The sequence below is a fragment of the Agrilus planipennis genome, unplaced genomic scaffold, assembly GCF_000699045.2.
Source record: "Agrilus planipennis isolate EAB-ADULT unplaced genomic scaffold, Apla_2.0 scaffold73, whole genome shotgun sequence".
Taxonomy (NCBI): Eukaryota; Metazoa; Arthropoda; class Insecta; order Coleoptera; family Buprestidae; genus Agrilus; species Agrilus planipennis.
The window spans coordinates 604,333-626,958 of NW_020439682.1; the positions used below are offsets into that span (position 1 = coordinate 604,333).

At 32.4% G+C, this 22,626-nt stretch overlaps 4 protein-coding genes across 5 annotated transcripts in view; 2 read left to right on the forward strand and 2 right to left on the reverse strand.

Annotated features, from left to right (window-relative positions):
* LOC108732416 (homeobox protein invected) overlaps nucleotides 1-1,415 on the reverse strand; it is a 57,604-nt gene extending 56,189 nt beyond the window's left edge. The window contains exon 1 of the mRNA XM_018463207.2: nucleotides 11-1,415. Coding sequence (XP_018318709.1) covers nucleotides 11-1,034 — 1,024 coding nt within the window. The 5' untranslated portion in view covers nucleotides 1,035-1,415. The remainder of the gene's footprint in view (nucleotides 1-10) is intronic.
* A 7,065-nt stretch (nucleotides 1,416-8,480) lies between these two features.
* On the forward strand, nucleotides 8,481-11,292 carry LOC108732415 (probable ATP-dependent RNA helicase DDX20). Of its 2 annotated transcripts, XM_018463205.1 has the most exons (4): nucleotides 8,481-8,803; nucleotides 8,858-9,028; nucleotides 9,080-10,234; nucleotides 10,364-11,292. In XM_018463205.1, the coding sequence occupies exons 1-4, from the start codon at nucleotides 8,638-8,640 to the stop codon at nucleotides 11,257-11,259; spliced, it is 2,388 nt and encodes a 795-aa protein (XP_018318707.1). In that variant the 5' UTR covers nucleotides 8,481-8,637; the 3' UTR covers nucleotides 11,260-11,292. The 2 variants fall into 2 exon arrangements, with proteins under 2 accessions (XP_018318707.1, XP_018318706.1); XM_018463204.2 differs by having other exon boundaries at nucleotides 8,482-8,803; nucleotides 9,080-11,292.
* A 736-nt stretch (nucleotides 11,293-12,028) lies between these two features.
* Nucleotides 12,029-20,871, forward strand: LOC108732378 (kinetochore-associated protein 1). The gene is made up of 27 exons (XM_025979434.1): nucleotides 12,029-12,223; nucleotides 12,283-12,527; nucleotides 12,580-12,693; nucleotides 12,767-13,003; nucleotides 13,083-13,276; nucleotides 13,360-13,805; nucleotides 13,990-14,163; nucleotides 14,228-14,332; nucleotides 14,390-14,731; nucleotides 14,782-14,922; nucleotides 14,979-15,260; nucleotides 15,319-15,452; nucleotides 15,511-15,616; nucleotides 15,675-15,707; nucleotides 16,348-16,957; nucleotides 17,089-17,156; nucleotides 17,317-18,078; nucleotides 18,143-18,499; nucleotides 18,662-18,830; nucleotides 18,894-19,166; nucleotides 19,394-19,589; nucleotides 19,653-19,832; nucleotides 19,898-20,126; nucleotides 20,183-20,356; nucleotides 20,423-20,551; nucleotides 20,610-20,687; nucleotides 20,741-20,871. The coding sequence occupies exons 1-27, from the start codon at nucleotides 12,089-12,091 to the stop codon at nucleotides 20,774-20,776; spliced, it is 5,949 nt and encodes a 1,982-aa protein (XP_025835219.1). The 5' UTR covers nucleotides 12,029-12,088; the 3' UTR covers nucleotides 20,777-20,871.
* A 74-nt stretch (nucleotides 20,872-20,945) lies between these two features.
* LOC108732401 (gamma-glutamylcyclotransferase-like) lies at nucleotides 20,946-21,823 on the reverse strand. Its single transcript, XM_018463178.2, has 2 exons — nucleotides 21,743-21,823; nucleotides 20,946-21,681 (listed from the first exon to the last, which is right to left on the reverse strand). Exon 2 carries the CDS (start codon nucleotides 21,647-21,649, stop codon nucleotides 21,116-21,118), a length of 534 nt encoding a protein of 177 aa, XP_018318680.1. The 5' UTR covers nucleotides 21,650-21,681; nucleotides 21,743-21,823; the 3' UTR covers nucleotides 20,946-21,115.
* Between the last annotated feature and the right edge of the window lie 803 nt (nucleotides 21,824-22,626).

Consider the following 22,626-nt stretch of genomic DNA (forward strand, 5'->3'; position numbering starts at 1 on the left):
AAAGTCCTACCTGAACTAGGTCGATCGCTGTATCGTGTGCAATAAACCCATGCCGGCCACAACATTGGCTGTTTTCCTCCAGACTCTCCAGATTCGTTCGAAGGTGATTTGACCGAATTTTCCGCCGCTTTACTGAGATCTACTGGATCGGAGCTTTTAGAAGACTCTTCGAAACTGGTCGAAGAGACGGTCACAGCTGGTCTTTTTGGCTTATTAGCTCTTTTTATGTTGATCGGATCAGTAATCCTTCGTCCAAAGTCAGCTTTGAGGATATTATCGATTGAAAATTTGAGACTAGTCCCGTTCGCATCGTTGTTATTCGGTGTAGTGTTTTTATTAGGATCTGGTTTGAAGAGCGTATGAGACTGATGATGAGCTTCTGAGGGCGGCTTAGGACTTCGACTCAACGTGTCGGACGGGGATGTGGGATTTGAAAAACTCAGCCTGCGATTGTTTGGACTAGCTGGGGAGAACATGCTACCCTTAAACAGAGGGTTGCTGAAACAGGGTTCCATTGGCGACGTCGGATTGGACTTTTCAATGAAAAAATCGCCGTTCCGATAGGAGACGTCATCGGAAACCGATTTAATACTGGCAGGACTTAATCTGTGACTCGCAGGACTAAAGCTGTGGTTACTAGGACTCAATCTTTGGCCGCTCGGACTAAAGCCTAAACTTACAGGACTCTGTCGACTACTACTCGGGCTCAGTCTTTGACTCATGGGACTAGAGGGACTCCGACAACGTGCCCTGCTTTCTAGCGTGCTGTTTGTTATTTGTGAGATAGCATTTAGATGATTTTCGATGTTCTTAAAACTCAAGTTTTCCGATACTGGAGGATTCTCATTGCCGACGGACAAGATTGTGTCGTTGCTACAGCAACTGCTGTTATCGATCAAGGGGGAACTCGGATCTCGGTCATAGTTTGTCGATGTGGCATTCGAATCCATCGAAATTGAGGATTCGGCTGGCTCGATTGAAGGCTTTGAAAAATGGAGCGCTTGGGGCAGCATGTTCGATGTTAAGAGCGCCATTTTCACTAACACTTGATTACACCGTCAGGAGCGAATAGTTATCCTTATCACATGCCGATTTCCAAACACCACAGTTCACAATCATGCTCCCCAAAATCGATAAGCACTTGATGAATGGTAGGCTATCAACTACTGATCACTTTGTCTTTAATCACAAGCCTTTGAGATTACCAAACGAGAAGCGCCACGATCAATCGAATCGTAGATCTTCACCAAAAAGAAAACAACATTTTAAGGACTCGGCAGACGTAACATTTAAGTTCTATTCTCCACGACTTGTCACGCTATTCTGAGCAGGATCCGAAACAGTTGGGCGGGGTTTGATATGGGGGGCGGAAACACGGGGGGCGTGTTCGTCCTTAACAAATCGAGTCGACAGATTTCGAAGTGCGTGGGGATAGTTGACAGTTTTTATGGGTTATTTATAATAGTGAAGAAGTGATAGACAGAGACGTACAGACTATACATCGCATATAATCTAAACATGTTATCCAGTTGAACAGACTATACATCTATTTATTGTCTTACGCAAATTTTTCACAGTGATATCTTGTTTCTTCTTGTTATTCTCTTCTTATTTATCCTCTCAGATATTTATGTTTCTATTTATCTGATATGGTAGATAATATCCAGGAATATTCGATATCCATGCAGTATTATTAAAGGGATTACGTATCTACCAGAGAGAGAGAGGTGGTCGAAGTATAAAATACCTATTGGTCATGCGATCCAATTCTGAACAGAATGAGAGAGAGAAAGCTGACCCATTATCAGTTAACTATGTCCATTAATCGCAAAATCGTCTTCTTGTTACAGATTTAACACATTAGTTATAGACGTAAGCAGCAACACTAGCAGAACATTTCTTAGTCCTGTGTATAGTGTAAGTGCAAGGAATATCTTTATTACGATCGACTTCCTTTTCAGAATTGCCACGCTGCGTTGCGCTACCCCGTTTACATGAACGCCGTCTAGTGGCAATTAGTTTTATCGAAAAATCGGCACAAATTAGCAGTATATATTTCGAAAAGGGAAAACAAAACATAGGCAATAGTGCGATGTATGGTGTGCAAATCGCCCATGCCCGCGTGAGCGAATATATCGACCGTTTCGCCGCGTCGCGCCGCAAGGAGCATCCGTCTGTCCGTCGGTAAGAAGAACACGCGGGAGTGTCGAAGACCCAAGCGTAATTTGCCATCTCTCCCCGTCAGCCAACGAACGACTCATTAAAACGATGCGAAATGAAATTAATTACTTCTGCTATTACTTATACATGAGCAGGTGCAGCTGCGATTTCTAGCACCTTGTTTATGTGGATGCCTTCATTGTCATGCACGAAAAAGATCACTCGAAGAGATACCCAAAGGTGTGGGTACGTGTACCGAGCAGCGTGGCCTGTAGGTTTAGACCATTGGGGAGAACGACACTGATTCGATTGATATTCTGGATTCATCTACCCCGGCCCAAATTTATCTGTGGATTCACACGCTGGGGCAGTAATGCATGTACCTACAGACAATATTTTCAAAAATTCATAAGCATATGGATTTATGGGCGTAAAAGCCGAGCGGCATGGCCTAGAGGTTTAGACCATTCCTTAGCATTCGGGAGGACGCCGGTTCGATTCCGGGTCCGTCTGCCTTCGTCCAAGTTTTTCTGTGGTTTCCTTGGATCACTTAGGCAAGTGCTGAGGCACGATTCCTGAAAGCAGGCTGAAGAGGGCCTTCCGCCCTACCTTCCGGCGTAGTCCGGAGGGACTGCCCGCCCACCAGCATTACTGCTGGTGGGAATGAAACACCCAAGTTTTTTTTTGGGTGTAAAATAAGGAAATGAAAAGGGAACAAGCGGGAAGAATAACGGCAAAAGAATAAGTGAATAAGTGATGTTCCATGAAGCGAAGTAAGAAACAGATGTATCTTAAAAAGCAGATATAATAAAATATAAAATTATTGCGATTCCTCTCCCCAAACCTCAATTTCTACATGCACTATACCGTTATTTTATTTTGTAATTTATTTAATTAACAATAAAATTCTACCCTCGGTTCTTCTCATTCGTTTCTTTTTACCTAATACTGTTAAGGTGATGAATTGGCTCTAACGAGTCGGTTCTTGATCAAAGACAAATAGCAGAGATGTTTTCGTCTAATTAATCGCAATAAAGATCTCCGACTAACGGACATGTGCTCGCAAACAAACCTGGATGTAGCGATTAGAAAGTAAAGCGAACCAATTCTGCTAAAGACATAAATAATTGCACGTTGAAAAGTTAAACATTATACACATAAATATCGCAGAGCTCGCACACATAGAAAAATAGAAATACATATGTGTATATACGTAAATCGACCTCCGTGGATCGTAATATATCTCTGCCTAATTAAAGGAAATAGTAAATGCACTGGAGATGACTAAAGAATATCTCATCAGAGTGCCCTTGTAGGTACCTATAAATATTTACGCAAAAATTAGATTTAAGCCGATAAAAATCATCCAAAAGAAGAAGTATTTTCCATCCAATAATATTTAGCGTGTAAAACATTTAATACGTGATCGGCCAATTTATAAAAATCAAACGAATAACAAATGAGGTCTTTAAAAGTCGTTTAGATTGTTAAACCAGTGCTTAAATGCATCAGTAGATACGTTCTACATTCGTATGTATTTGTTGAGCGTCTGAAGCTATTTCTTCACATAGATTTCGAGCTTCGTCAAAAAAATAAGCAGAGAGAAGATCATTACAGCAAAACAATAAGACAGTTGACAGTATAGTCACTTCCTAAATTAAAACCGACCAAAAATTATATGCCGGAATGCTTAATGCTTTCGAAAATAGCTGCTTTGAAACAACTTATTGTCTACTGTACATTATGAAGTAACCATCAGAAAGCGCTTATCTGAAAAAGAAAATTATTATTTCGTTACCTCCGCTTATGCTGGAACATATGGATCATACCACCGATTTAATATACAGCACTCTGTGGTGCAATGTGGTGGAAGTCGGTCGGTAGTTTCCTTTAGGAATAGTTAAGAATGGGTAGTGATGATAAAAGGCGAAAAAAAGGCAGGAAAACGAACGAAACAGCAAAAAATTGAAAGATTATTTGTATAATATAATTACTGATGCTGTCTATACGATCCAAAGATATAACGGAAAAATTTGGACTTCAAATCTATGAGAGTATTGTATTTTCAAATGAGTACCTACCTATAAAAGCTATTTTCAACATCATTGGATATGCAACATGATAATAACATATGATATAAACTTACAGCTTAAAAATCACTCATCAAATGACATACTTTTTACTTTTCACTGGCGCCAATAAAAAAACAATTTGAGAAGAATTGAAGGGACAAAGAATGAACTTGGGCCGAGCTCAGATTTGGAAGTCCTGTGGGTGAATAGGGATAGGCAACATAGGTGTCTACCGAATTGGGTAGTGCAATAAAAACTCTGCAGCTACATGGACGGAGAATGTAAACATTAGCGATAATCGAACGTTTAAGATAAGCATAAACAACTTAGTACTGCATGTAATGACTACAGAAATTAAATAAGTAGATTACAGGTGGCACTATGTAAATGTACCAACACAAAAGAAATAAAAATTATATAATTATTAGTTACGTAAACATTAATCGATACATGAGCATCATATGGATAATTGTAATTTTATTAAGGCAAATTTCCACATTACCAGTGAGGTATTGCTAAGGCGCATAACCCTTTCATGCGGGTGGTTGTAAGTAAACCAAAAAAGTCAAATAAGTCACCAAAAATTTCGCACCACGCATTTACCGAAAAGAATTCTTGAAATCGCGTAGGCTGTACGACATACGATTATTGTGAAAATTCAAAATTCTGTCCCACATGAATATCAGTTTCAAGCACTCGCTGCAAATGATAAAGATGCAGCAACTGTTCCTTTAAAATTTGCCACACTGTCGCATGAGAGAAGCCAACGTTCTCTGCTATTTCACATATATTACCTACGCACATCGATTACCTACCTTAAACAAGGTTTAAACGTTAGAAACTAAAACATAAAGAATTGTAAAACTTCAACGTCATAAAATTTGAAAAATCCAGTCAATATTAATAAATACATCAGCTATAAAAAAGGGTCTATCTTTCTTATACGAAGATGTCATATACTGAATCTTTAATCTTCATCAAAAGAAATGAGAATTATCAATTTATTTTCTACCGCTAGTGCATTTTTAAAACTAATTTAGTGTAAAATAAATCCGTTAACTGGTAATGGGAAGACTTGATCATGCCAAGGGCATCCACCAGTCTCAAAATATCTACCCTTACCACTTGTAAATTTAACACTTACAATTTAATTCGTCAGTTAAATAAAATCTTTGTTATGGCTCAAAAACCACTACCGCTTACCTATTCGGAAACCAAACACTGAATGTGGAAAAGACGTGGTTTGTTTAAAATTAACCCTTCTATGCAAAAAAGCAAGTGCAATTGTCACAATTCGCATACGGTTCGCCGAACGACAAACTATATCGTCATTGCACTTCACACTCGCATCATTGCGGTGCATTTGGATGCAATAATCATTTAGATAATTAATTAAAATGGTAGACGATCGACGAGGCAACGCAACATACCTACATTGTATAATACCTATAATAACTAGTCGTGTTATGAGAGGCAACGACTCACTTGGCAGGAAAATTATACCAATTCGTTTAACGCTTTATAAATAACTCAAATAAAGGTCTCGTTTCTTTTGAAGATATAAACTCAAAAAAAAAAAAATCCGCACTATCTATATTATTTCAAATCCCAATAATAATTCCGGAATGTGAAAAATCCCTGCCCTTTGTCTTACCTTCATCTCAAATAGAATTTCCAAAACAGAATCACAATCTACCTAAATGAACGAAGCAGCAAGAGTCCAGAGTGGAATATCGTAATCATAAAAAACTTGTCATACATCTAGAGCTCAAGCATAATACGTTCGGAAAAACCTTTTCTATTTTTTACGTCAGGCGCCTTCAAACGTATACGTAAGAGTTTCTGGTTACGATAATCGTTCAAGTTAATCGCCTTGAAGTGGTTGTTCTGTTGGATTATGCAATTTTTAAAGCTGCGACTCTAAAATCAATATTCTCGACCAGGCGTGTAGCTTAATAGACAACAAATCCCTACAAATCGCCGCAAACAGCCACACAAAGGAAATCTCTGTTACTTTACACTACATATCTGTCTAAAGCCCTCTCTTTTATTAATAAATCAGTGGCTCCCGTTGCCACATTGACACATTCGCATCCCACCTCGTGAGCACAATGCGTCCCCGCCTACAGTATCCCCACCATCGTGTTTGCACTTCAACATGTCACACATCCCCACTACGACAATTCATCCCCCCCCCCGCGAGGAGCCGCGTTACGATCGGTCTCCGAGGGAAGAGGGGTGAAGAAACCAATCACGGTAACGAAGTGTGGGGTCCACAGATCTTCATTACTACAGAAGAACGTCAATTTAACAATTCGAAACGGGGAATAAGCGAATGTAATAAGAAAATTGAAACGAATAGCCCCTCTGACAATGAAGTGAAACAATCCCGTAAATTAATCACGAAAGGGTCATCAACGGCTCAGTTGTAAAAACAATTAGCATTTTTTTTATTTCGATCCGCGACGTCTACATGTGTGCAGGAAGAAATCAGGACCCAGATAAATAACTAAAATGTACAGGGTGACGTTTATGATGGGTTACCGACAGACTGCTCCAAATTTCATGGGCCGTCCCGTAATTAATTATCTAAGCAGTCAAGTAAATTTTAGATTCCATAAATGTAATAAGTTCTTTTCGATACCAAGCAATTTTAGTATCGATACTCCTAAACTAAGAAATGTGGAACCGCTTTTCTTGGGTCATTTATTTGTCCCGGCTTAGGTACCCATCACTTACCCATATATATTAGTTCAGGAGTTTAGTTATTAAAAGTAAAAACTAACTTTATATTTCACTTTTCAGTTTCTTCTTTCGTCGATTTAATTTTTTGTTAAATAAAAATGTTTTTATGCTTTCTTCCTATACAACTACCAACTAAATGTATTATCGATACGCACATGGTATCGTGTGTCATCCCTAATTAACTCGTTTACTGAAATGAAAAATGTTTGTGGATTGATAATTTAAATATCTACCAATAATAAACCGATTTCTGATGATGGTTTTTGGTTTGGTCTTAACAGTTTATTGTTAATTTCCAGAGAAAGACTGAAATTTTTTTATTCAACCTCCGTAGTTTCAGAAAATTTAGGGTCCCAATTCGAATTCGAATATTTCCTAACATCCCTACTTTTTAGTACCTACTTATTAATTGAATTGATACAATTTATGAACGAATCATTTGCACGTAACTGAAAATAATGTAAGTATGAAAAACAACCCTTCCAATGTTCCTAATAAATAAGTTAGTTGTAAAATGTAAAATAATTTAAAACGGTGCTTCAAGTAAAAATAAAGTCAATTTGTAGGTAGAGTTGCTTGGACGTGTTTCGACGATTAGGTAATTGAGCGTAAAAAGGAAGGCCAAAAATTTAATTAAACCTGCTCTAAGTGACAAGCGAAAGAAAGAAAAATTAAAAATAAGATCCTAATTGAACATTCTTCTACTTTTAAGACAGACGAAGGAGAAGGGTAGGTTTTAAATTCAACGAGAGGGCAGAAAAAGCTAAATTAATGGTCTGTGAAATTTAAGAGTTCCCTCACGTCTTTCCTCAAATAGCACAAGTAAGAATGAGGAGGAAAGAGAAATGCAGAAGTCTTAATTTTAATTTAAATTAACTTTTTCCTCTTTCTTTCGGAAGGTATTATTTTATTTTGCAACTGAGTAGGTGTAATTATGTATAGGTATCTGTTACCTAGTCTCCTTTAAGAACTAACAAATTGTGCAATAAAATTGGTACTCACCTCAAAAGCTGGTACTTATAATAATAAGCACTTATATCTCCCTAATTCTGATAACATCACTAACTTTATAATAAGTAATTATTCTGCTCGTTTTAAAATTTAACCGTAAATAAATTAAACAAACTTTAAGATCGACGAAAAGGTGCAACATAAAAGATTTTCACTAACTATTTATTGACTTCAACGTTCTTCGTCTGAGAAAACCAACTTTTGGCGAAATACGTTGCAGGTCAATAAATAGTACCAATTCTTTTAAAATGAATTTTCATCAAGATAAGATCGAAACCACTGAATTTTTTAAATTTTGAGGTGTAAACAAATATAATAACTCAGCAGTAACAAGTATGTACATCGTTAAAATTACAAAAATAATTGTTAAGAAACTAAATATAATCCTACAACAGAACATATTTTTAATGAGTTTTTCTGCACCAATTAGAATACAGCTGGCGACATCTCCCCTTTCCCTCTCAAACTACATTTTAAAAATGGTAGTTTAAATTTACGCCATAACCTTAAGATCACATTGTTTACGTTGTGTTAACCAAAAAACGTTGAAAAATAAATCTTTTTGTTAAAACTACTGTTTAATTAAACATTCTTGTACAGTATAGTCAATGTCATTAACTTTAACAAAAATATATATTCAATATAAAATATGGATACGGAAGTAGAAGAAATATTTAAAAATGAAAATGAAAATCCATTAAAATTCGACAATATTTTCTTAACAAAATCATTGTTAAATGCCCTTAAAGACTCTAGCTTTCAAAAGCTATCACCACTTCAGCATACCTCTTTACCATTAGGAATAAGTGGATTTGGTAAAGTTATTAATATTTACTAATGTTATCAGTTTTAATTGTCCGTGTTTATAGATTTAATTATTAAAGATCACCCAGGAAAAGGAAGATTTGTATTATATGCTATACTTGCTTTAGAGTTAATTAAAATAGGTTCAAATCATGCTCAGGTTCTAATCTTAGCTTGTAAAGAAGAAATACGCATGATAAAAGAAGTTATGATTAATTTGGGACAATATTTAGAAGGTAAGAAGTACTTCTTGTTAAGTCAAGTTAGATTTACCTTTCTTATTTTAGGTTTAAAAGTTTCTACATATGATGAAGAAACACAAGATTATGAAAATATTTTCGATTGTCACATAGCAATAGCTAGTACTAATAAAATAAGAAGTTTCATTGACTCAGGAACATTACCAACAGATAATATTAGTTTGATAATTTTGGATAATAGTGATAAACTTATGAATTTTGATTATATACTTTTTGAAGAACTTTTCAAATTACTTCCTAGTAAAAAGCAAATTATTTCACTTGCTTCAGTATATTCAGTGGATTTAGAAGAATTTCTCAAAAAATATATGAATCATCCATTAGAAATAAGTCATGAGATTGAATCTTCTGTACTGTTGGGATTTAGTCACTTTGTTTGTACTATAAATCAACCACAAGATAATGCTGGGTCAATAACAGAAGCAAAAACTATGCAACTGTGCAGTATTTTATCAAAAATTTCATTTACTCGTTGTATCATTTACACTAATAACGAAAGCAGAGGGGTATATATAAGTAAAACCCTTCAAGATAAAGGCTGGAATTCTTTCTATGCTCCCTTCTTTATAAATGATTCTGAGATAACAAAGAAAATTAAAAAATCCAAATGTTTGATTAGCACAACGTGTTTGGATATGAGAAAGTTTCAATGTGATGTTAATTTAATAATTAATTATGATATTCCAATGTGCAGTGCAGCTTATATTGAAAGAATAGGAAAAGTAGTAAATAAAACAAAAGGAATTTATATCAATATGATCTTGCCTGGTGAAGAGTTAGATAGGTTTGAACAAATATTGGGAGATATTGGGGGCCCAGAAATGTCTGTACCAATAATAGATATTAATGATAGTTTTTTTGAAGATATATGGAATGTTGAAACTAATAGTTTGGATCACATCTGTGGAATTACAAATATGGGATCTCAACCGAAAACTGACCAAAAATTAAAAAAACTTGTCTCTGATATTATAAAATATAGACTTGAACAATGTGAAGAAGACAGTGTAGCAAGTAAATTGAAGAATTTAAGTGTTGCCCATAAAAGTCATATTAATATCACAAATGATAATGCAAAATCATTAGAACTAAAGAATTATCTTGAAGAGTTGGCCTCTGGAAAAGACTCTGCTAAACCAAGCAACGAAAACAACAGTACTTCAACCAATGATGATCAAAATAGTAAGAAATTACCTGAATTAAAAACATTACTTGAAATTTTTACATCAGAAATTAACTTTGAAGAAAAACAATTAGATAATAAAGAAGAAATGAAAAATACAAGTATGAACAATTTATTACAAAATTTAGCTTTGGGAAACATGAAACAACAAGATGATGCATTACATATTAGCAACAAAAATGATGATGACATTTTAATACGAAATGTAGCACTTTTGAATGTTGCAAAATTGATTACAAATTCTGATAATCTGCAAGAAGAAAAAATTTCAAAGGATATTACGCAACCACTTAACGGCTACTTAAATTATTTAAAGAAAACCGAAGTATCGTCTATAAGCATAGAATCTGACTCAGAAGTTTCAGTTTCTAATGAGCAAAATTATGCAAACAGTCATAAAAAAGAAGAAGATAATAACTTTCACTTAAAAGATATTTTTAAAATTGGTTACGATTTCCTAATTAAACCAATTTCTTCCCTGAAAACCACTGGTGAATCCAGAAATGGCTTAGAAACGCAACCTTCAAAATGCAAAGAACTCATGTCAGAAGTAGTCGATAATAAACCAGATCAGTTTGACCAATTTAATGATTTAAACTTACAATTAGTAAATGAAAATAAAATTCCTGCTAAAGCAGACAAGAGAAAAACAAGGTCACAGAAAAATAAAAATAGAAACTCAAAAAGAAGTAAATTTTGTGAAGAATACGCTGACAATGAAAATAATGACGTTCAACGAGAATTAACTGCATGTAAAGAAGAAAGCTTAACAATACAGGAGAGTGTGGAAGTCAATGAAGAAATTTATACATTATCAGATACAAGAAATTCCATTAACCAAGTAGCCGAGTCATATTTTGATTATTACAGTAACATTCTGTGGAATGATGGATTAACTTTCGATGATGTTTCTAGTTTTGATAATTGGTTTGCACAATGGCAAGCTCAAGTACATTGTGTAAGAGAATATGTTCAGCAAAGAATATACCTTGATGAAATGAATGCATTACAACAAAATCAATAATTAATTATGTATAATATATATTTTAATAATTAAGCAACTTTGTTTTAATTTTACACTAAACGCAAAAGTAATATAAACCCTTCTTAAAGTTGACTGCCCTTTTTTTTGTGATTTACTACCTGTGTCCCCCCAAATAAGCTTTGAAAGAAATTATACCCATACCTTCAGAAATTTTAGCATGCTAACCCCTTGTTTTGATTTGTACTTAAATATGTTCATACGTGAAGTGGTGATGAGTAAATTTAGCTTAATTAGTAATATAAGTCGAAAATAAATTACCTTGACTGCAAGCACCCGCTGTTCCAGTATATAGAGACAACTTTTATGAAAAACTACTGTTCTTATTCACTTTTGGCTTAGCAATAATTTTTTACAGTAGCACAGTGCATTTTACTTAGTAATTTGTTAAAAAAGATCGCTAAAACACCCCGAAACAAATTTTACACAAAGTTTGACGTCTGCCCGCCGACTATTTTCAAATTCGAACAACCTGCTACACGTTAACACAACCGATAGTTGATAGGAAGTAATTAGAGCCAATTACCAAATATTAAGTAATAAATAACTCGTTATGAAAATTAACTCTAATTTTAATAGCTTATAAAATTTTAAAAACAAATTTAAGTCTTAATTTAATGAAAGTACAAAGTTAATGATTAATGAGTATACATAACCACTACCTGCTTGATTAGGAAGCACGCAAGCGCGAAATGGAATTAACCAAAAGCCAATCAAAAATTGTTTTTAAAGAATAGTTATCAAATTCAAAATACTAACCTCAATTTATAATTAACGTTTACTACTTCAAAGTGATTGTAATTTATTTATTATGGAGGAATGGAATATTATTGAATGTGGATTTAACTTAGCAGATGAAACAATAAACTTTGGAGCTCGAAGTTTTGCAGATGGTGGTAATTTATATGAAGTTTCAACATTAGCCACTCTTAAAAATGAAAGAAATGTATGACTAAAGCGTGTGCATTAATCTGCAATATAAAAATTATTATGCTTCATTTTAAGGACACAAACAATGAACCCAAAATAAATGCCTTGATAAAATCAGGAAAGATATTTTTCTCTGTTAGCAAAAGTATGAGAATTTTTGAGAATCTGTTATGCTCTAATTTATGTTTTAATGGGACTTTTGATGCCACTGTGGACTGTTTTTGTGTCTCTAGTGAAGGAGAATACTTGTTATTATGTCTACAAAACGGGACAATTCACTGTTTTAGTACTAAAAATGAATATCAACTTGTGTACACAGAGTAATTGATTCATTACTTTTATAAAGTACTTACTAATTATTGCTTTTTGTAGAGATCTATCTGAAGATAAAACTAACTTTTCAGTATCATTCTTTTGCAGCTGTTTTGTGGAAGTAAATAATTACCTCAACTTTATTGTTATTTTGAATTGTGGTCGGATTATAAGGTAAACTATATTTCTTATTTTGGTCATTTATATATAAATGTGTAAATATATTTGTCTCATACTTTAATTTTAGATTATCTAGCACAATAACAAATAAAACAGAAGTTGATTCTGTAGAGTTTACGATTACCAATTTGACAAATTTAAACTTTCCAACTAGTGCTACTATATATGCATCATATATGCACCCAACTCTTTTAATAACCAGTGGCTCTCTTATTTATGTTTATAATATAGAAACTGGTTATTTAGATGTTATTAATGATGATTTTGATTACAGCATCAAAAAAATATTTCCTTGTGACACAAGGCAAGTATAAGCATATAAATATAAGAACTATTAGTACCTAATAACTACTAATTCCCAACTCACTACGCTATCTTTTTAGTTTGTTTGTTGCTCTTAATGATGCTGGAGAAATTCTTCAAATTTGTTCAAAATCTCTTTTGATTTCTGTTACCGAATACAAGTTTTTATTTGATGACTTTATTTTTATTGAAGAGAAATTGGATAATTATATTTTTGGTGTCACAAAGCCAGATGAATTGGGGCAGCAGTATGTGCAATTGATTAATTATTCAGGTATATCTAAAACCTCAAGAAGTTGTATTCTTTATCTTAAATTGCTTCCTAATTGGTTTACTTATTTAAAACATTAATTTTAGATGAAAATATATATTTCTCATTAAAACTATTCAATCCTATACACCTTATACATCCTGAGACTATAAACGACGAGTGTATGTACATCTGCAAACTATTGTCTGATAAAAGCATAACTGAATTAAGATTTCAAATTGTTTCCGAAACTTCACCTGAAAAAAGACTTGAAAGACTTTTAAGAAAGCGAAAATTTGATGAAGCTGAAAAATTCGCTATTGAATACAACATCGAATTAAGTCTCGTTAAAAAAGCGAAAGCTCAATTTATTGTAGACAAACGAATTTGTCAGCCGGAAGATGTCAACAATTTGTTGAAGATGTTTGACGACATTGATGACTACCCTTTTAAGCTCCAATGTTGTATCGACGTTCAGTGCTGTTGCAGCCACTTTGAAGATGTTAAAAAGGTCTTAGACTATGGCTGCAAACTCGTTTCGTTATCAAGTCAGGTAATATCAAAGAGATACCCAGGGTATCTGAATATTTTAGGAATTTGAAATTTTCTACCCATATTAAAAATATGAGTAATATGTCTGACAAGGTCAATTTAATATGTGCATCGTTCCTTGGTATCTAAAATTAATAGTTTTATTGCTATTACACTTTCTGGTAAATATATTTTAATTATTTTAGAAGTTAGATTCTGAAGTTGTACATTTGGAAAATACTGTATCAAATCTTATGTATCGATTTGATACATTTATGGAAATAGTTCGTCATGGTTCTGAAGAATATGACATGCAAGACTGGAATAACTTTTCAGCAGTGAATAATCTTTTTGAAGAACTAACAATGCATTTAAAATTGGTATACTTTTTTGAAAATATCCTTGAAGCAGTAGATCAAACTTTTCTTTATGTTTTTATTTCAGAAACACTTTCAAGAGTGCATAATAATATACAATCATCTTGATAGTCTTACATTGTCGATGGTTACCGAAGAACACATTCAAATGATTCTGGATGAACTTAACACGGTATTCAATTAATGCAGAAACTTTTTAACACGAATTCTGTTAAAAATTTGTTTATAGTTGACATCAAATAATTACGTTCCATTTCTGTACACTTTTATCCCCATAACTTTGAGGCATCTTCCTTCAACATTATCATTATTTGTCAAATGGCTTTTAAAAACGACATTTCAAATAGAACGAAACAATTACGACAATTTTCCTACGAATGCAATAGCATTCACGAATAGAATTATAAGTTTGCTAAAAGTTGATGGCATACAAAACACGAACTTTCAACGACAATGTTTTTTAAATCACAAGGCAATAGATAGTCTTTCGAATTTGGTACATGCTCTGGAGCAATTAAAAACTTTACGAAATACATATAACATAACAATTCCACTGGCAGAATATTTAGAGGTACTATCATTTACTTTTTATTTATTTTTTATAATGAAATGTCTCCTTAGGGCCCAGAAAACCTTATTCACAGTTTACTAAATATTATTTCACCAGACGATGATTATAAATGTCTTTTAGAAGATTTTTTGGGCAAATATATGATTGAACATGGACTTAATCCTGACGAAGTTTTCATGAATAAAATAAAGGTGACTAATTTTTACAAAGTCTACGTAATGTTTAGCAAATAATTAATCATTTCTAGGATCTGTTGAATTATGAACAACATTACTGGATAAAAGTAATTCCATTGCTACTGAATTGTATAAATTCGGTGGAGTTAAAGGTAATGTCTGTTTTGGAAATACTGAAAGTAGCAGAAATTCCTTGGTCCGACAGAATTCACGAAATTACTAGAATGTCTTTGAGTTATTCTCATCCTCTCGTAAGCGAAATTGTACAGGCAATTGAACACGAACCTAGATTAATTGTTCTCAAGGAAAAAGTGTATGGACTGGACAAAGTTCCCTTGAACGATATATACGACGTAAGTAAAGTAATAACAATAGTGAATTACATTAGTTTTTTTTTACGTTAATTTCCAGTTAAAATTTGCTGTTCAAAGAATGATTTATTGTAACACCACGTCTCTCCTTAAAGATGTGTTTAAATTGTGTAAAAATGATGAAGAAAAGCATTTTGTCAATTACCTTCTTATATATCATTATGCCGGACAAGGGTGAGTATACAAGAAAATCACAATATTCCATTTGAAATACATTAAAATTATTTATTAGGGATCACGAAACTGCTTTGAAAATACTGGACAATAACACAGAAAAGGAAATTTTAAGATGCTGTAAAAAGATGACTGCATTATTTCAGTCCCTTTCCCAAAGCAACGTAATCAAATAAAAAATCTCGCACTTACAAGTTAAAATTAAAAAATTTAAAATTGTAGATATTTCCACAAGAAATAGAAAGCAACTACNTTTAAAACGTTATCCAATCGTTTTATTTTTTTTTTAAGATTCGCAACAAAAGATATGTACATAAATAACAAACACCCTTTATACAAATTACCTATTTACAGTTATAATGAACACTCACTTCCAAAAAATTTAAAGCCAATTTTTTTCACTAATTGCACCCAACTTTCTTGGTAACATTTTTTAAGAGCCAATGATACATAATTGTAATTAAAATTATGTTAAAAATGTTTCGCCAATTTATCACCTATTTTAAATTTAAGAAAAAAATACGTCATTAATACTACATTTAACATGCACCAATAAAATATTATTTTATGGTAACAAAAAATAGAATGCAACAGCCAATAATCAGACATACGATTTTCGCTATCTAGAGTGAACGTGTTCAGAATGTTCGTGAAGATATTCTTCAGGATGTTCTGCTATATAAAAAACATAAATAAGGGGGGCCACGACAATAAGAATCACAAAAATGATTATTAATGCTTTTAAAGAAATGTCTCCATCAACTCCACTGCATGAAAACCCATTATAAATGGGATCAACTAAGTCACTCTTTTTTGGCAACAAAATAACTTCTTCATTTAAAACAGAAACATTTTCACTAACAGAATCAGTTACTTTTTCAGTTGATTTAATATTACTATTAACGATTTGATGGATAAAAATAAAAAGGAAAAAATATTAAACGAACTTATCACAAATTTAGTGATGAATATTAGGAACGACTGCACAAAGTTTATAGAAAAATGCAATGATATTGCCGTGTGTATGAACCTACCTTACAGTGAAGTAGTTTTAAAATTTTGTCAACAAGTAGGAATATTCGAATATATTCTTGAGACTGCCAATGATTTTTATCAGTTTGAAACAAACCCAAAATGTCTTTATTTAATGGCAATTTTGTTATTTAAAAGTGCAAGTTCTAATGACAACAACGCCACAATTCTTCACGAAACTCTTCTTCTGGATGAAACGGTTCTCGTTGAAGATAATAATACATCCCATAAAAAATTTATGGAAGCATTAGAACTATCAGAAAGATTACTGGGAAAAGCAATTTTAAATTCGGAACCACAGGACTTGGAATATTACGCAGATATGTTGAATTATTTTCAAATGACCTTTTATTTTGTACGTTTTCTTGAGACAAAACCAAAATCGATGTTTAAACATTTATTTTGGGGAAATAACGCGCGGGGGAATACCGCATCTGCTCGGTGGTTTGTTGGATATTATTCCAAATTTTTGGGTAAGTAATATAAAGAATAAATAGCCTTTCAAATATTTTAAAACAAATACATAAACTTCAGAGGTAATTCATCCATACTGATTACGGTCTTTAAATATTTCATCATTTGTCATTATTTTATAATTTTTTAGGAGCTTTTACAACGCCAAGACTAACAAATTTTTCGAGTATTACTTATCATACAATTTCTTTGACTGAGGTAAGGTTGAATTAAAAATATTAATTTAACAGAATAATTAATTTATAAATGACAATCTTAATAAATTCAACGTAAAGTTAGTTGCAGACGTTATAAATTTGTGGATTGTTTACGCATATATACTTATTAACTTTTTTAATGATTCATTTACAATTTTTAGAATAGATTTCTTGAAGAAGTTCGAGGTCTTCCCATGATTTTACAAAAACTCCACACAGAGGGACATTATTTAATGGCCTATAAATTGGTTACCTTTTTTAACAAATTAATCACCAATCATTTTCCAAACATTAATTTAGATTTTTCAAATAACGTTAATGAACTTGCTATACATTACACAACAATTCTGCTCCAAAAAGTGTTTTCTGCCCAAAATATCGACACAGAACTTGCTTACACTTTATTACTGACTTATGACGTAAAATATGCTTCAAAATTGATAATAAAAGCTTTTGCTTTGTACAAACGTGACATCAAAAAGTTTGAAGTTATAGCCAAATTGGGCCTCAGATTACAGAATTATTACAAAATCACTAATAGCCATTTATGCCAGAAAATTGTATTGTTAATAAAATGGTACAACAAAATCGACAATTGTCCTATTGCCTATGATGATTTTTTCCAAACTGAACCGGCCAGTTTAGCAAGACAGTTAATAAAATTAAATCTCTTCAACTTAAGCATGCTGATCGAATTCTGTTCCGATTTTAATCTGGATCAACAGCATTATCTTACAAAATATTTAAGAGGAATTTTCCTCCACTGGAAGCCGAATTACGAAATAAAAGTAGATTTGTGTGGAAACAAGGATCTTGTTATGAAAAGTACAGATGATGAATTGTTTAAACTTTCTACTGTAGTTATCAACAGTATTTCTGACAAGGAATGTGTTTATAGTGAAATTCAAAAACTATGGATTTCGGTAAGTCCTTCGCATTTTAATTTTTGCTTAACTTCTTGTATAAAAAACAATAATTTTTATTTAGGTAAATTTCTATCATTATGAAGTCTTTATATGCATATTAAAACTTTTATCTGGGCAAAAAGCGAAAGAACACTTGACCAGTAAGCGGATGCTTTCGTTTCTAAAAAATTATCGACGTATTAGTAAACCGAGTCAAATGGAAACAGAGGAATGGTATACGTGCTTCCCCGATTCTCAGAATATAGATCCATTGTCAGAGTGGCGATTACCTTTTACGCCAACTTTATTCACGAAAGACGTTTGGAACATTATAAGGCCAGAAATTAATTTAAAAACATACAACATATGGTTCAAAGTTGCTGCGATACTGAAGAATTTAAACGAAGATGACATCTGTTCGTATGTGGTCAAGGAAGAGGTAACATGTAGAAAAAAAAGTTAGAAATACAACTCTTTTTATCTTTTTATAGATGAAAAATTTTAAATAATGTATGTATACTGCTAGGATAATAAAACGTGTCTCTTACATTCACAAAAAAAAATCAACTGAATGGGCATGAATTCATACTATTTTTTACAGGTTTCAAAGATTGCAAAAGATTCACAAACATCTAAACACAAAAACGAATGGAATATAATATTACAATATCAAGATTTGTTTGAAGAAATTGACAAATGCGTTCAAAACATAGCAGACATTGAGAAGGCTACTTCTGCAATGTATCACGTTTTCATGCATACACCTCCGGGTAAATTTAATACGAATATTCACACAATACATTTTTAATAACAAGTAAAAATTGAATCTATAGGAGCAGATCAAGTAAACGCAATTCGATTATGTTATAAATATGCATTGAAATATAAAGAAAAATATAGTGAAACGCCAGGTTTAAGGGAAGCATTTACAAAAGTTGAAAAGAAGTACTACAGCTTTTCCACAATTAATATTCTGTACATTAACAAATTGGCAGATAAAAAGTATTTAGAATTTGCAACTCAACCACCAGAAAAATTGATAGAAACTCTTTATGCTGACGAACGCATTTTAAAGAAAGCTGATTGTATGATCTTGCTTTGTCCAGGTAATATAGAAAAAAAGATTAAAGTAATGACAAAATAAAGAAGAAAATTTTTCAAACTAATGGTAATAATTTTAAATTTAAAAAGTCGACCGATAAAACTAAAATAGGTATCTTGTTAATATCATGTAATTTGATTAATTGAAATTACTACTTCTGCTTGTTCCTTTTCTAAAGTACTTTTAAAAATGAATTTATGATTTGTCGTTGACAATATTGTTAATATGTAGCCATAAATAAAACTGTTGATGAGATCGCTGAATTACACAATTTGGATATGGAAAAGATACGATTCGAACTATTAAATTGCTGGTTGTCAGATGCCACGTTACCAAATGTAAATCTGGAAGTAAGTGTTAATTTCGATGCTTATTTTCAAGGAGAAAATTTTTTGGATGCAGACATAAACGATAAAAATCTTAAAAGGTGCGGTTTACATTCATTTTAAGTTGCATATGATTTTACGTTGACATATTTATTAATTTTCAGGGCTTCGTACATGTGTACCAGTGGTGATCGTCAATTCTGGCAAAGAAAATTGTTAAAAATAGGAATGAATAACGACCTGAAACACACCAGTTACAAAGCAAGGGCTCTTAAATGTTTATGTACAATATCAGATGCAAAAGTACTAGAAGAGCTTACCAACAGTACATACGAAATGTTTAGGTAATAATTTTTTTGGCCCACTTTAATGTAATAATCAAATTGAAATAATTCAATAACTTTTACAGAAACTACGTTGATAAACTATTTTTAATAAGTGATTTAGAATATCTAGGTTTTCCTCTAGACATCGAAACCCTAGACAAATGTAATAAACGCGATTTACTTAAAGGGCTCGCACAAGACAGAAATAATCCAGCTAGTGTTAAACTTATGGCTTCAATTTGTTCAACATACACAATTTACGAGATAAAGTTTTGGGAAATAATTATAAATGCTATGATTAAAATGAAAATGGTAAATTAATGAATTTGTTTACACTCAAATTTTTAAAAACATTATCATTCTTTAAGCTTAAAGAACTTAAGGAGTATGTCAACTTTCTGAAACGAGGGGATGTTTGTCAACATAAAAAATTCTATAAGAATGCCTGGCAAAGTATAATAGATTTTTCCTTTAATTTTATGTCCGATACCAGTGATGAAGAATTAACTCAAAAGTGTATTGAAAATTTACATCTGGTTCAGGTTAATTCATTTTATTTATATAAATTTTCCGATTCAATTTTGTTAACTTGGTCTCTATATTTTCAGTCTTGTCCTGTTCTTTTCTCTCTGGACTTTGAAAATGCAATGGAGAAGTGTATAAAAATAAAAAGATTCACTTTTGCTGCAGTTCTTTTACAATATTTGCCCGAAAATAAACAGAAAATTCACACAAACGTAAGTAGCAATCAGTAAATTGATTAAGTGTTATCTTTAAAATTTTTTAAACTTTTAGAGGCTTTTAAAATTGAATTCCCACCTAAACACAGATATTGACAAATTGGATGAATACGGCTTTTGGGGAGTTTCATATGTATGTACTTTTCATAAAAGATTTTAAGATGTTTTGTAACTGTATTATTTCAGGTTAAAAGATTACTGAATGAACAAATATTACTGTGAAGTCATAATAAAATAAAGCAGTTAAAAACAATCCATGATGCAGTAATTAGGAACTGATTTGTTTTATGTTTGTTTGTTACAGAATAGACATGTTTATATGTAAAAGACAAATTTTTTGCTTAATATAATGATTTTTATTGATAACAAAAGTTTTTCATTGAAACATAGCCCATTTCTTCTCAATTAACTTATATGTTGAACTAAATAAGTACTACTAAAATAAATTTCTGTAAGTAAATGGTCTTACCTTAAAAATAATAAAATCTTTGAACTAAGTTTATTATGGTTCCATGTATACTTTAACTATATACTCGCATAATCATAGGGTCCCCTTATCAATCAATCTATTATGTCAAGTTCCAGCTTTAGTTCTGCATTTCCAAAGTAATCATTTTTGGGTACTCTTTTCAGAAACTTCACATATTTCTCTGGCAAATTACATTCTTCAGCACCTTTTAGTATTGTTGTTATATAAATTCCAGAAGGAAATCTTTCAAAGGGTAGATGTTCTATGTATTCTACATAGTCAGGAATAATGGTTTGCATGTAAACACGACATTCCAGGAAAGACTCATTTAAAAGTTGAACTTGTACATGCAAAGGTTTATAAATATTGACATGAACACCTTCTTGTCTATCCAAGTGAGGCATATCATTATTACTTATTTCCCATATTGCACCCCACACATAATGCTCCTTATGAGGCACGATCGTTGCTGAAGCACCCTTCCAGCGAGTGGAGTAAGTAATAAAGTCTAAACGATGATCAGCAAGTTTTCCTATGCCTACTCTTCTTGCACTTGGATTATTTATACGAATTCTCTTAGAAAGTAGATTACTCCCATATGCAAAATAAAAAAATGTATTGGACATAATGTAGTAATGAGTATAATTAATTACTTGCCCTTAAATAAACAATAATATAACAAATAAGATAACACAAAAAAAACAAACAAAATAACCTACAATCACCTTCTATACATTTAAATTGGTGGTTACAGTTACGAGCGCAATTTCAAAAAATTAAACGTCAAACTTTTGCTGTGGTTTTATTCATTCTATACCATCATAGATAATAGATCTACAAAGGGTATGCATGTTCTATGCTTCTGTATAGTACTAACTAACCTCATTATTTGTAGAAAAGTAAGAGAACAGAGGAAATTAAATTATATCAGTAATATAATACATTTTAATTAAAATAGTGAATGTAGCTTAAAATTTATTATTTGTACTGAAGACAATGTAAACATGCCCTTAAATAGTGTACTTGATTTCCCCACTTGGTGTCTAATCCCTAAAAGAGAAACTAAAATAGATTCATTCTTACTTCAACATCCTCAATACGATGGCAGTGGCGTGATAATTGTAGTGGTAGATTCTGGCGTTGATCCAGGAGCCGCAGGACTCCAGAAAACCCCCAAAGGTGACCCAAAAATTTTAAGAAGATTGGACTGCACCGGCTGTGGAGATATTCTTTTATCAAAGCCTTTGGAACCAATAAATGGTTACATAAATGGCGCAACTGGAAGAAAATTGAAAATTCCAGAGAAATGGATAAATCCTACTGGATACTATAGGGTTGGAAGTAAAAATGTGTACGATCTCTATTCTAAAGAAACAAGACAAAAAGTTCAGCAGAAATATAAAGAAGATTGGTTAAGACAGCACACATCTCATTTTAATGAAGCAAATAGAAACCTGGCTGACTTTGAAGAAAAAAATACAAATATTATAGAGTTAAATAATGAAGCAAAATTCACCAAAGAAGACATAGAAGCAAAGGTAGAAGTTTTAACAAATATTGAGAAGAAGTTTTCTGATATTGGTCCAACATATGACTGTGTAGT

Coding starts and splice junctions, on each gene's coding strand:
- LOC108732415 (XM_018463204.2), top strand. CDS start 8,638: ATGGATACGGAAGTAGAAGAAATATTTAAAAATGAAAATGAAAATCCA. Junction 8,804..8,857: donor ATTAGGAATAAGTGGATTTG/GTAAAGTTATTA, acceptor CCGTGTTTATAG/ATTTAATTATTAAAGATCAC. Junction 9,029..9,079: donor TTTGGGACAATATTTAGAAG/GTAAGAAGTACT, acceptor TTCTTATTTTAG/GTTTAAAAGTTTCTACATAT.
- LOC108732401 (XM_018463178.2), bottom strand. CDS start 21,649: ATGTCCAATACATTTTTTTATTTTGCATATGGGAGTAATCTACTTTCT.